General features: G+C 38.1%; 1 protein-coding gene across 1 annotated transcript in view; it reads right to left on the bottom strand.

The window, feature by feature from the left end:
* Window positions 1-333: 333 nt before the first annotated feature.
* Window positions 334-14538, bottom strand: part of CYP2C301 (cytochrome P450 family 2 subfamily C member 301) — a 38650-nt gene continuing 24445 nt past the window's right edge. The window contains exons 8-9 of the mRNA XM_013983597.3: window positions 3866-4007; window positions 334-877 (exon numbers count right to left, since the gene is read on the bottom strand). Of these exons, the coding sequence (XP_013839051.3) occupies window positions 696-877; window positions 3866-4007 (324 nt within the window). The 3' untranslated portion in view covers window positions 334-695. The remainder of the gene's footprint in view (window positions 878-3865; window positions 4008-14538) is intronic.

Below are 14538 nucleotides of genomic sequence, written 5' to 3'. Positions count from 1 at the left end.
TGAAATAGAAAGTAATGAGAATATTTCATGTCTTTAGTGTTGACACAAACCAGAAGAATGAATTCTAATTCTTTCTCTTCATTCCTTCCTAATGCTGATCCTCTCACCATTTCTCTACAGGGTAGGGCTGCTCTTAGACACAATTCCTCTCATTTTCCAACCCAAACCTCAAGTAACTCTAGATGACACTCAGCAAAAAGAGTTTTTCTGCTCTCTTCCCCCTGCTCCTTCTCTGTTCTTATCACTATGAAGACAAGAAAGGCCTCTTCGGACTCTATTTTCTTTCACTTCTTACCTGCACTACACACAAAAGAAGGAAAGTCTGAGACTGGCTCAGCAAAGTGTGATGCTTTTTATTTAGAAATGCAGAGGACAAACAGCTACATACCGGCTTACATTAATCTCTCTACCGTTTTGCAGTGATAACATAGTACTAACTCAACATTAGGTAATGTTTAACACATGTGATAATCTGAGTGTTACAGAGTATAAAGATAGCACATACATTTGTGCAGTAAAACTCGGGAACCTTTTGACAGAGGTTGAATATTTGATGGGTATTGAGAGAATGTGGAGATACAAGGTGATGGGAGGTCAGAGAGAGCACCCCTGGTAATGAGAAAGGGGTGAATGAAGGCCAGAAGAGGACGAGTTACAGAGAACAGCATCGCAGCAGCCGCAGGGTCTGCTCTTCATTATACAGGAATGAAGCGGAGCTGGTATGAGGGTGGCACGTGGCTGAACCCACTATAAACAGGGGTGATGTTGATGTCCTTTAGGTCAACCACAGGTTCCAGGGTAAATTTCTGTAAAATGCTAGTCAGGAATAAAAATAGCTCCATGCGGGCCAGGCCTTCTCCCACACAAATTCGTTTTCCTGAAAATAACACACATAGGGGATTTGACCCCAGAATATTGTTTAGAACTGTCACAGAAAATATGCAATAACTATTTGACAAATAACTGAATAGGAGGAGGTTGGAAGGATGGTTAGAGAGACAGAGGTTGGATATACTCTCGATCCACCAAATAGCTTAAAGGGAACCTTCCATTCAACAAATATTTATTGCATTCAGCTCTATGTCAACCACTTCATTACATATTCCCACATTATAATTGTTCTTTTCCATTTCCAGTTTCTATCCGACTTTGCAGAAACACCTCCACTCTGCTTGTGCAGGCGGGTTGAGAGGAAAAGAACTGAAAGGAGGGACCTCATGTATCTGTACTTTCCTTTTCACCTCTGGCACCAAATTCAGCCAAAGATTTTTCCTTCATGTACTTGCAAAAGCACATGCCTAAATGTGTGATACTCCCAAAAAATAGTCAATGTCTCTCTCCCACCTGTTTCATGAGATGAGGTCCAGATGGGTTGAACTGGCCCTCCATACTTTGTTCCCAGTCTAATGTTCCATATCATTCCTTCCATTCTTCAGTGCTATGCTATTGTACGACCTACTCCCAGGGCTAGCCATATCCAGGCATTTAAAAAATTAAGGTACATTTGATTTACAATGTGGTGTTAATTCCTGGTATACAGAAAAGCGATTCAGTTTTATATTGATCTATATACATATCGATATAAAACTGAATATGTATAAAATATATATTCTTTTTCACAGTCCTTTCCATTATGGTTTATTATAGGATAGCGAATATAGCTCCCTGTGCTATACAGTAGGACCTCACTATTTATCTATTTTGCAGAGTCATTTGTATCTGCGAATGCCAAACCTCTCACTTATCCCTCCCTCACCCTCTTTTCTGTTTGGTGACCATATGTTTGTATTCTATGTTTATGAGTCTATTTCGGTTTTACAAATAAGGCCATTTGTATCATATTATAGACTACACATTTAAGTGCTATTACGTGGTATCTGTCTTGCTCTTTCTAGCTTACTCACTTAGGATGATAAGTTCTAGGTCCATCCACGTTGCTACAAATGGCATGATTTCATTCTGTTTTTATAGCAGGGTAATATTCCTTTGGGTATATATGCTGCCACACCTTCTTTAATCATTGTTAATGGACATTTAGGTTGCTTCCATGTCTTGGCTACTGCAAATTGTCCTGCTATGAACACTGGAGTGCATTTATGTTTTTGAATTAGAGATTTGTCCAGATACATGCCCAGGAGTGGGACTTCTAGATCAGATGGCAGCTCTGTTTTTAGTTTGTTAAGAAACCTCCATACTGGGGGTAGTGGCTGCTGTTGTTGTCATTACTGAGAAAAGCAAGAAGGCCAAAATGTACTCTGGAAATTTTAACATATTCAAGGAACTTACAGATCAAGCCAGCAGAGATTAACCCCAAAAACATGTGCACAGGAAAAAGATAATGTGCATTCATTGGAATGTTCACACTGAATATTCGTAAAAACCATCATTCTCTAAATGCTGGCACAGCTCAGGGTCAGCTCCAACCCACCGCCTCCTTTTTGAAAAAATTTCACTGGAGTATAATTGACTCACATGTTGTGTATATTGGGTTTCTCTTAAGAGAAGTTAATTTTCTCACAGTTCTGGAGGATAGACATCCACGATGAAGGTGTTGGCTGTTATGATTTCTTCAAAGGCCTCACCCTCAACTGGTAGATGACTATCTTCTCACCATGCCCTCATGTTGTCCTTCCTCTGTACACTCACCTAGCCATATACACCTTTCATCAATCTCCAGTGCACTATGAGGTTTCTAGCTTTGACTCATGCTTTTTCATTGGTTAAGGTGCTCCTCTATACTTCCTTCAGGACCCATGCCCCATGTCACTTTCTCTTTATGATCTTTACAGGTAGTAGAATCTTGCCCTCTCTGGTTTCCTCGGAATGGTCTTCATGCTTTAGCTGAAGCATGGATCACCCTGAATCATAATTCTCCATTTAATTGTTTTTATGCTCTGCTAAAATGTGCACTTTTGAAGGGAAGGCCCAGTCCTTGACATCTTGGTACATACTGAGCAAGACCCAAAGCAGGCATCAAAAGCCATCAATGGCATGAAGGTTACTCTATGGCCAGAGACGAGGCACACACTGTAGCCATGGAGAACCAGTTTCCAAGGCCTAGGATCATGAATGGAGGGAGATCATGGTGCTCTGGAACCACTGCAGAACATCCGGCCACCCTCCCAAGGAATCCTGATACTACAGTTGTGTGGCAAGTCCTGACCCTTTCAATCTAGAGGAAATGTCCTGTTCCTATAAAAATCACCCTGCCCTGTTTTGTTACTCAGCTCTTGTGAGGCAGCTCAAATTCCCTTTCTGTGATTAGAATGTTACTTATTCTATGTTATGCCTCACTGTAGGGTATGAGTGTCCAGAAAGCAGGCAGTTTCCCCTCTGGTCTCATGAGCAGCCTGTGCTTTTCTCTCCAACCACACTACTCTTCCTTCATTACAGTGATATGTTTACTAATCTGCTTCCCTAACTAGGATGTGAGCTGTTTTGTTGCCCCTTCAGTGCTTGTGAAGAGCTGTAACCCCAGAGTTCAGCCTGGGGACTGAGAGACATTACAGCAAATACTCAAAAGTTGTGGACTTTTATGCCTTTCTTATGTCAGGCAAGGAAACCCTAAATGAGCTTGGCTTGCTAAGAGGAGCTCTTGGGCAGCTCAGGGATCTATCAAAGAGGTAGGATTCAATCCGTCTGTTTTCTAGCCTTTTCATTTTGGCAGAACTGGGTCACTTTCCCAGACTACTGATACTGGGGATGTATGATGATGGGGCGGAAAGTGCATGGCGTTGGGACTGGTGCTCAGGATCATGGACAAAAAGCAATTCCACCAGCTCCATACTGAGCACCATTGAGTTCCAACCATGCCCTGAAAGATATCTTGTCCCCTAAAGTACCTAAGGAAATTAATGTTCATTACCTGTTGAGAAAGGCATGAAGCAGTCACTCTTCTTAAAGTTGCCACTCTCATCCAGGAAGTGGCCAGGGTCAAACACCTCTGGGTTGGGGAATTCTTGGTCATCATGTAGCACAGATGTCAGTGATGTTAATACAGTCATGCCCTGGGATGAAAATGAAGATAAACTTTGTTATAAAGAAGTCATGGAGCTGGAAGAAATGTTGCAAATCATTTAGTCCAATCTTTTGATCTATAGTTGAGGGGTCCCAGGTCTACATAAGGGCAATGGTAATCCCAGACAGACAGGCCAAGTGCAAAAGAGGGATGAGCTTAATATCAGTGGCAATGAGGTTACTCAAGTGGCCTCCAAAAGCATTTGAAAGACTGAGTATGCAGTCACTTGTGTGCTAGACATCTGAATCCCCTTTATTTATCACAATGTTTGGACACCGTTCTCTGTCCCACCCTTTGCTCTATTTCAGTACTTCAGTTTTACTCACATCTCATGTGCTGATTATGGTTTAAAATGGAAGCCTCTGCTGGCTCTTGAAAAGTCAGATGTGTTTGGAAACTGTTTATAGGGCTTTTGAAAGGAGAGGTCTGATCTGATTAAAAATAACAAAGTGTAAATCCATACAGGCAGAAACAGATCAGAGGTTGTCAGAGGATGGAGGGACGGAGGACTGGGCAATGAGTGCTTACTGCGTGAGGCATTTCCTTTTGGAGGGATGAAAATGCTCTGGTATTAGAGAGTAGCTATGGATGCACAACATTGTGAAGGCACTATGTTGCAGTGAATTGTCCACTTTAAGACAGCTAAAATGGAGATTTTCATGTTATGTGTATTTTACCACAATAAAAAAGAAAATTTGCCCAAGAGGAAAAATAACTTTGTAGATAATACTATAAATACACTAAAAACTGCTGAGTATTTATGTTGGGATGGAAATTTGTTTCTCTCCATTTAAAAATGTGGGGGAACACTTCCTTAAGGATGAATTCTAGGTTTAAAAATGTGAGATGATCAAATTGGAAAAATTATCATTTATCAACAGTTCAGGTAAAGATCATCAATTAATGCTACACTTGTTGGATGAATGATGTAGGAAACAGTGTACTCACAAGGTCTTTAAAGTACTATGCCATAGATATTTGTTTATTAATTACCTGTGATAACTAGAACCTCAACAAAGGAGCCATATGCACACACATCCTTAATAACAGATTACCTTAGCATCACCAATAACGGGATAAATTGTCATTACATGTCTTCAGCCAAACTGTGATGCAGTAGGACATACCCAAAATCACATATGTAATTTTCTTGTGCAATACACAGAACCGGAATCTAATCTCAAGGAAACAATCACACATGGCCAGACTGAGGAACTTTAAACATAATAATTGTCCCAGTTTTTCAAAGCAGTCAATGTACTAAAATGAAATAAAGGAAAAAGAACTCTTCTTAACAACAAGGGACTAAAAGGCACAGACAATCAAATTAAATACCTGTGCCTTGATTGGATACTAGATGTCCCCGCAAAAACAAAAAACAAAAAAACAAAAAAGCTTTACAATATATTTTAGAATAACTAAGAATATTTAATTTTAGCATATATATTAGATAAAATTATCGTATAGATGATAATTCCTTTAATGTGAAGGCTTTATTGCTATGTAGATAAAGTCCTTGTTCAGATGCATACTGAAGTACTTAGGTGTTAAGTATAATAGAAGACTCATGGATATGCAGTTAAAGTGTAGATACACATACAAATTTCATTTATATTATATACATCCATTTTATGTTTAAATACTATTTGAATTTTAAAATATTTTAAATTCAAAATTGGGGCTAATTCCACCCTTTATCATATTAAAGGTCTATAATTTTATTTTTAAAATTATTGCTTTGTATATTTTAAAACAAATAATACAGACAGTATCCACCAGGGTGCAGTGGGTTAAGAATTCAATTGCAGCAGCTCAGGTAACCATGGAGGTGCAGGTTCAACCCCTGGCCTGGCACAGTGCATGAAAGGATCTGGCATTGTTGCAGTTGCTGTGTAGGTCTCAGCTGAGGCTTATATTCAGTCCTTTGGCTGGGAAATGCCATATGCCACAGGTGCAGCCATTAAAAAAATACAAATAAAAATTAGGAAGTGATTTCGTGGCTCAGCAGTTAACAAACACGACCAGTATCCATGAGGTTGCAGGTTCAATCACTGGCCTTGCTCAGGGGTTAAAGTTGTCAGCTGTGGTGTAGGTAGCAGAGACGGCTTGGATCTGGTGTTTCTGTGCCTGTGGCATAGGCCAGCAGCTATGGTTCCAATTAGACCCCTAGCCTGGTAACTTCCATATGATGTGGGTAAGCCTTTCAGAAAGACAAAAAATACAGTACAGTAAAAGAATAATAGTAATTACAGGAAACTGTTACTGTAAGATTTTAAAGCTTAGGTCAGCACAAAAACCTGTATGCAATTATTTGTAGCATCTGTATTCAAAGAGCCCAAAACTGGAAATAATCCAAACATTAATCAATTAGTAAATGAATAAACAATTTGTGTTACTCCATATGATGGACTGACCATCAATAAAAAGGAATAAACTAATGACACATGCAATAACAAAGATAAATCTCAAACATAGTCTGCCACATAAAAAAGAGATAAAGGCATAAGTTAATGACAGGTTATTTCCTTTGTGTCACATTCTATTATATTGCACTCATGAACAGGCAAAACTGTAGGACCAAAAACAGATCAGTGGTTACCACCAGCTAGATTTAGGGGAAATGCATCAGCTGCAAAAGAAGAATAAGAGAACTTTTGGAGGTGAGAACAATGTTTTATCTGAGTTGTGATGATAGTTCACATACTATTCAAAACTCTTTAGACTCTACACTTAAAAAGGTGAATTTTCTTTGACATGGCTTATATCTCAAGTAAAAAAAATTGAGGAATATATTAAGTCACCAAAAGTATATATGGTGAAAAGGAAATCAAATCTAACGATACAAACCCCTTTAGACTTTCCAAACATAACCATTTCCACGAACTAGTTATATGTCCTTCTAGAGATATTAAGCATATCAGGCAGATAATCCTACATACATTTATGCCACTTAGCACTTTCTTCTCTTTTTTAACCCAATGACAAGCATCTACTGGATCATGAGTTTTTTCTTCCATAAAATGATTTGGATATTGTCCCATATCAGCATACACACATCTGCCTTTTTCAAGTGACATAATGTAAATGCACCATTACACTACTGATGAACATTTAGATAAGTCAAGATTTTTTTTTTTTGGTCTGTTGTGTTTTTAGGGCCACATGCATAGATTATGGAGGTTCCCAGGCTAGGGGTCCAATCAGAGCTGCAGCTGCTGGCCTATGCCACAGCCATAGCAATGCCAGATCTGAGCCTTGTCTGCCATCTACAGCACAGCTCACCACAGTGCCAGATCCTCAAACCACCGGGCGAGGCCAGGGATCGAATCCACAACCTCATGGTTCCTAGTTGGATTCGTTTCTGCTGCACCACAACAGGATCTCCATCAAGATATTTTTTTATCACAAGTAATAATGCAAGGATGATTTTTTTGGACATTCCTTCATTAGCATTTGCAGTAGATACTAAGAATTTTAATTATTGCATTACAATATACCATATCTTATTTTGAATAGATATGGCTGAAATATCCTCCAAAAAATGAAGTACTTATTTATAATCCTGCCAGTGGCACTTGAAAATTCTCACATACAAATAGCCTCACCAATACAATGTTTTCTTAGAGTTTGACTTCATCTCTCTCATAGATGAAATACTTTTTGCCTTGTATTTTGCATATGTTACCTGATTTAACTCTTGCCGTATTTTATTTAAGTAAATAAGGTTAGCATTAAGAAACATTCACAAATGTCTTTACCAGGACATGAATATTTACACAAAGCAGTATCAATAAGGAATTTAAATAGTTCAGGTGAGGTTTTGACCATCAAATGAAACTGCACCAAACTTATATTGCTTTTAGTTTTCCAAGTTTTTTATTTAAAAATTTAAAAAAAAATTTTTGTCTTTTGTCCTTTTAGGGCCACACCCGTGACATATAGAGAATCCTAGGCTAGCGGTCTAATAGGAGCTGTGGTGGCCAGCCTACATCACAGCCACAGCAATGCCAGATCCGAGCCATGTCTGCGACCTACACCACAGATCATGGCAATGCCAGAGCCTTAACCCAATGTGCAAAGCCAGGGATCAAACCTGCAACCTCATGGTTCCTCATTGGATTCATTTCCACTGTGCCAAGATGGGAACAGCAGTTTTCCAAGTTTTTAGTGCTGCATAATTAAGGATGAGGGATTTCTAAACTCATATTATAGGGGAAATAAGTAAAAACCAAAAAACCCTTAGATCAGCTCTAACACAGTAGCCTTGAGTGATCCATGGCTACTTATATTTAAATTAAAGCTAAATATCCTACTGTATAGCACTGGAAAATAACTCTAGTCACTTGTGATGGAGCATGATGGAGGATAAGAAAAAGAATATATGTATGTGTATATGTATGTGTTTGTGTGTGTATGACTGGCACACTTTGCTGTACAGTAGCTAATTGACAGAACACTGTAAACCAACTACAATGGGAAACATTAAAATCATTTAAAAAGGTAAATTACAGCTACATAAAAGGAAATAGCATTTAAAATTCAGTTCCTCAGTGCACTAATCACATTTTAAGAACTCACTAGGCAATGTGGTTCGTGGCTATGACATGGGACAACAGAGATACTCAGAATTCCCTCTTCCCAGAAGATAACAGTAGTAGTTTCAATCTTAATAAACTCACAATCCCTTTCCCTTCAAAGTAGAATGTCTATTTATCTCATTTTTATACATAATAAGATAATATATGCAGGCTTCAAATGGGAGTAGCTTGTAGGATACCAACTAGAAAGGCTGAATAGAAACAGAAACCATGTGTTAGAAAGCAGAGGAAAGCTGCTGACAAAAATTAGGCTCAAGACTCCAGACCTGGAATAAACCTGGAAAGGTAAACTGGCATCTATAATCAACGTTTGACTGTGTTAATATCTAGTTCAGAAACAGGAGGTGTTATGTAATTCTGTCTGCCTAGTGGAGGAAGGAAGAACACTTTTGGGAAGAAGACAAACTTCATCTGAGAAAGCATTTTTTTTTCTTATGTAATATCTGAGCTTAGGCAAACTAATTAGGCATGGGAAAGATTGCTAAGTGAACACACAAAAAAAGGGAGAAGTGGGTAATTATATACATATAATTATACATATATATATATGGAAAATTACCCACCTAATTTTTGAGGCCAACAGTACCTTGATATCAAAAGTCTGAGAAAAAATTCAGACCCGTCTCTTCTGACATAAATACAACAGTTCTCAATAAAATGTAGCAAACCAAATCCAGCTAGGTGTATGTGACAGAGACAGACAGAGAGACAGAGAGAGCAAAGACAAAATATATGTCATATAAAGAGATGCAGAGAATCCATCTGATGAAACTGATACACATTTATGAAAAAATTATAGATTGCCAAGATCAGGGGAGAGGGAGAAATGATGAGTTGCTAACCGGTGGGTATAAACACCTAGTAATACAAGACGAGTAAGTTCTCAAGATCTGCTATACAATGTTGTGCCTATAGTTAACAATAATATATTGTACATTTAAAATCTGCTAGGATTTTAGTAAATTTGAGGAAATTTTACATGTAATTTAAAATAATAAAATCTGTATTCTTAAAACAAGAAAACTACATTTTGTTGTTTTTTTTTTTAATTAGGAAAGTACCAAATCACTACAATCTCTGTCAGAAGGGAGAAGTAGGAGTGGCTCCTCACTCATTCGACAAGGCCATCATTACCCTAATCCCAAAACCAAACAAAGATGTTGAAAGGAAGGAAAGTACCAGGACAATGGCTCTCAGGAACATACATGTAAAAGTCCTCAACAAATAGTAGCCAATCCAATCCAGTAATGTATAAAAAGAACTATATACCACAAGCCAGTGATACTTATCCCATGTATGCAAGGCTAGTTGTACACCTGAAAAGCAATTAATGTAATCCATCACATCAATAAGACACAGAAGAAAAATCAGAAAAGAAGAAGGAAGAAGAAGAAAAATCAAAGATGAAAAATCAGCCCACATGCTGATTATCAACAGATACAGAAAAAAGCCTTTAACAAAATATAACACCCATTCATGATAAAAATTCTCGGTGAACTAGGAATAAAGGGGAACTGCCACAACTTGATAAAGAATATGCAAAAAATCCACCTAGAGCTAACATCCAATTTAGTGAGAAACCCAAAGCTTCCCACTAAGAACAGGAATAATACAAGGAGGTCTCATCTCACCAGTGTTTTTCCATGTCATATTAGAAGTCTTAGCTAAAGCAATAAGACAATAAAAGGAAATAAAAGGTATAGAGACTGGGGAAAAATTAATGAAACTGTCTTAGTTGCAGGTGACATGATCATCTATGCAGAAAATCCAAAAGAAATGAAAACCTTTTTCTGAAACTGATAAGGGAGTATACCATGATTGCAAAATACAAATTTAATTCATGAAAATCAATTGTTTTCATATATACCATCAATGAACAACTGGGAATTAAAATTCAAAGCATAATGGCACTTACATCAGCAGTGAAAAAATGAAAATAGTTGTAAATCTCACAAAATAAGTATAAGATCTACATGAGGAAGATCACAAAATGCTGACAAATAAAACAAAAGGATCGAATATATGGAAGCTTTCCATGTTCATGGACAGAAAGACTTCAGGATGTCAAAATGTTAGCTCTTCTCCACTTATTCTGGGAGTTCCCATTGTGGCTCAGTGGTTATCAAAATCCAACTAGGAACCATGATGTTGTGGGTTCGATCCCTGTCCTGGCTCATTGGGTAAAGAATCCGGCATTGTTGAGAGCTGTGTTGTAGGTCACAGACATGGCCTGGATCCCACGTTGCTATGGCTATGGTGTTGACTGGCAGCTGCAGCTCTGATTAGACCCCTAGCCTGGGAAACTCCATGTGCCATGGGTGCGGCCCTTGAAAAGAAAAAAGACAAAATGTTAGCTTTTCTCAACTTATTCTCTCAGTTAAATGCAATCTTGACCAAAATCTCAGAAAATTATTATGATGATAATGACAACCTGATCCTAAAGTGTATATGGAGAGGCAAAAGATTTAGAATAACCAATTCAATATTAAAGAACAAAGTTAGAGGACTTACACTGCCCAAATTCAAGACTTAATTTAAAGCTACACCAATCAAGACAAGTGTAGTATTGATAAAAGAATTAACAAGAAGATCAATGGCACAGAATATAGAGTTCAGAAACGGACCAACATAGAGTTGACTGATCTTTGACACAAAGGAGCAGATGGCAATGTAATGTAGTAAGACAGTTTTTCAAAAGTGTTGCTAGAACATCTTAACGCCCACAAGCCAAAAAAAAGAAAAAAAAAAGGATATTATACCCTTCACAAAATTAACTAAAAATGAATCACAGATCTACATATAAAATGCAAAATCATATAACTCCCAGAAGAAACACATGAGAAAATCTCAGTGACTTCAGGTTTGGCAGTGACTTTTCAGATGCGACATCAGAGGCACAATTTATGAAAGACGGAATTGATAAACTAGCTTTCATTAAATCAAAATTTTCTGCTCTGTAAAAGACACTTTAAAGAGAATGAAGGTCTTCTTGGTGTGGAACCATGAGGTTAGGGTTTGATCCCAAGCCTCATTTCAGTGGGTTAAGGATCTGGTGTTGCCATGAGCAGTGGTGTAGGTCACAGATGAGGCTTGGATCTGACATTGCTGAGGCTGTGCCATATGCTGGCAGCTGTGGCTCCAAATGGACCCCACGCCTGGGAACCTCCAATTGCTTGGGTGTGGCTCTTTTGAGACAAAAAAAAAAAATTAACAAATTTAAAAAAAACAAAGGCCATAAAGAAAGTCAAAGAAGGACAGTATTTAATGATAAAAGGATCAAGAAGAGGATATTACACTTGTAAATATATATGACCCTAACACAGGAGCACCCAAATACATATCACAAATACTAACAGACATAAAAGGAGAATCCATGGGAATATAACAATACTAGGAGACTTTAACACTCCATTCACATAAATGGGCAATTGCTCCAGACAGAAAATCAATAAGGCAACAGAGATCCTAAATGACACAATTAATTGATACTTTGGGGACATGATATCCAAAAAACTCAGAATACACATTCTTCTCAAGGGCACATGGAATATTCTCAAGGACAGACTACATGCCGGGGCATGAAACTAAACTAACCTCAACAAATTTAAGAGTACAGAAATTATTTCAACTATCTTCTCTGACCACAATGTCATGAAGCTACAAGTCAACCATCAGGAAAAGAAGTGAGAAAAACTGACTACGTGGACATGAAACAACAGGCTTCTAAAAATCCAATGGGTCTTGGAGAAAATCAGAAGGATCATTTCAAAATGCCCCAAGACAAACTACAAAGAAAACATGACCATTCAAAAATCTATGGGTCGAGCCACAGCCACTGTAGAAGCAACGCCGAGTAGTTATGTTGTGAGCCACATGGGCTTATCAGACACAACTTAGAATAGATTTACAAGGAGATCCTGCTGAATAGCATTGAGAACTATGTCTAGATACTCATGTTGCAACAGAAGAAAGGGTGGGGAAAAATGTAATTGTAATGTATACATGTAAGGATAACGTGACCCACTTGCTGTAGAGTGGGAAAAAAAAAAAAAAAACTATGGATGTCTCTAGACCAAACACTCTCTGACAGAAACCACAGCAATATCATCTCAGATCCACCTCCTAGGGTAATGACAACAAAAACAAAAATCAACACATGGGACTTCCTTAAACTTAAAAGTTTCTGCACAGCAAAGGAAACCCTAAATGAAACAAAAAGGCAACCCACAGAATGGGAGAAAATCTTTGCAAATGAAGCAACTGCCAAGGGATTCATCCCCCAAATTAGAAACACCTCTTGCAGCTCAACACCAAAGAAACAAACAACGCCATCAAAAAATGAGCAGAAGATATACACAGACAATTCTCCAAAGAAGACACGTGGATGGCCAAAAAAAAAAAAAACACATTAAAAGATGTTCAACATTGCTCATTATTAGAGAAATGCAAATCAAAGCTGCTATGAGGTACCACCTTACACTGGCCAGAATGGCCATCATCAAAAAGTCTACAGACAATAAGTGCTGGAGAGGGTGTGGAGAAAAAGGAACCCTATCACATTGTTGGTGGGAATGTAAATTAGTGCAATCACTGTGGAAACCAGTATGGAGATGCCTCAGAAAACTCAAAATAGAATCACCATTTGATACAGTGATCCCACGCCTGGCTATCTATCCAGAGAAAACCATAACTCAAAAAGATACATGTACTCCAATGTTCATTGCAGCACTATTTGCAATAGCTAAGACGTGGGAACAACCTAAATGTCCATTGACAGGGGAGTGGCTAAGAAGACCAGATACACATACACAATGGAATATAAATTGGGCATTAAAAGGAACGAAATAACGGCATTTGTAGCAACATGGATGCCCCTGGAAATCATCATGCTAAGTGAAGCTAGTCAGTAAGACACCAACATCATACGCTATCACTTACATGTGGAATCTAAAAAAGGACACAATGAACTTCTTCGCAGAACAGATACTGCCTCACAGACTTTGAAACACTTATGGTTTCAAAAGGAGACAGGCTGGGGTTGGGAGGATGGGCTGGGGGTTTGGGATAGAAATGCTATAAAATTGGGTTGTGATGATTGTTGTACAAATATAAATGTAATACAATCCACAGAGTAATTAAAAAAAACAAAAACTATGGATGCCTCAAAAGCAGTTCTTAGAGGGAAGTTCATAGTGATACAGGCCTTCCTCAAAATACCTAAAGTTAGCAGAAGGAAAGAAACCATAAAGACCAAAGAGGAAATCATTGAAAGGGAGATTCAGAAAAGAGAAAAAAAATCAATAAAACCAAGAGCTGGTTCTTTGAAAGGGTAAGCAAAATTGACCAACCTCTGGACAGACTCACCAAGAAGAGGAGAGAAAGATTTCAAACAAACAACATGAGAAATGAAAAAGGAGAAATGTCAACAGAGAAGCAGAAATACAAAAAAAAAAAAAAAATAAGAGAATGAAAAGCCCACAAATTTGACAACCTAGAAGATATGGACAATTTTTCAGAGACAATAATGAATCAAGGAAGAATAGATCAATTGATCAGATCATCACTAGAAATTAAACTGAATATGTAATAAACACACTCCCTACAAACAAATGTCCAAATGTCCAGATGGCTTCACAAGCAAATTCTTTCTTTTTTTGGTCATTTTGTTTTTCCTAGGGCCACACCCGTGTCACATGGAGGTTCCCAGGCTAGGGGTCTAATCAGAGCTAGAGCTGCCAGCGTACACCACAGCCACAGCAATGACAGATTCAAACCTTCACAGGCAAATTCTACCAAACGTACAAAGGAGAACTTATACCCTTCCTTCTTAAACTTTGCCAAAAGATTGAAGAAGATGGAACACTCCCAAAGACATTCTATGAAGCCACCATCACCCTAATACCAAAACCAGACAAAGGTACT

This window comes from Sus scrofa, chromosome 14, assembly GCF_054392235.1.
Source record: "Sus scrofa isolate SSC_HxYL_T2T_F1_AM1 chromosome 14, Sscrofa_HxYL_maternal_Yorkshire_Landrace_v2.0, whole genome shotgun sequence".
Lineage (NCBI taxonomy): Eukaryota > Metazoa > Chordata > Mammalia > Artiodactyla > Suidae > Sus > Sus scrofa.
The sequence above is the reverse complement of the archived record's forward strand: the minus strand, read 5'-3'. Positions and strand labels throughout refer to the sequence as shown.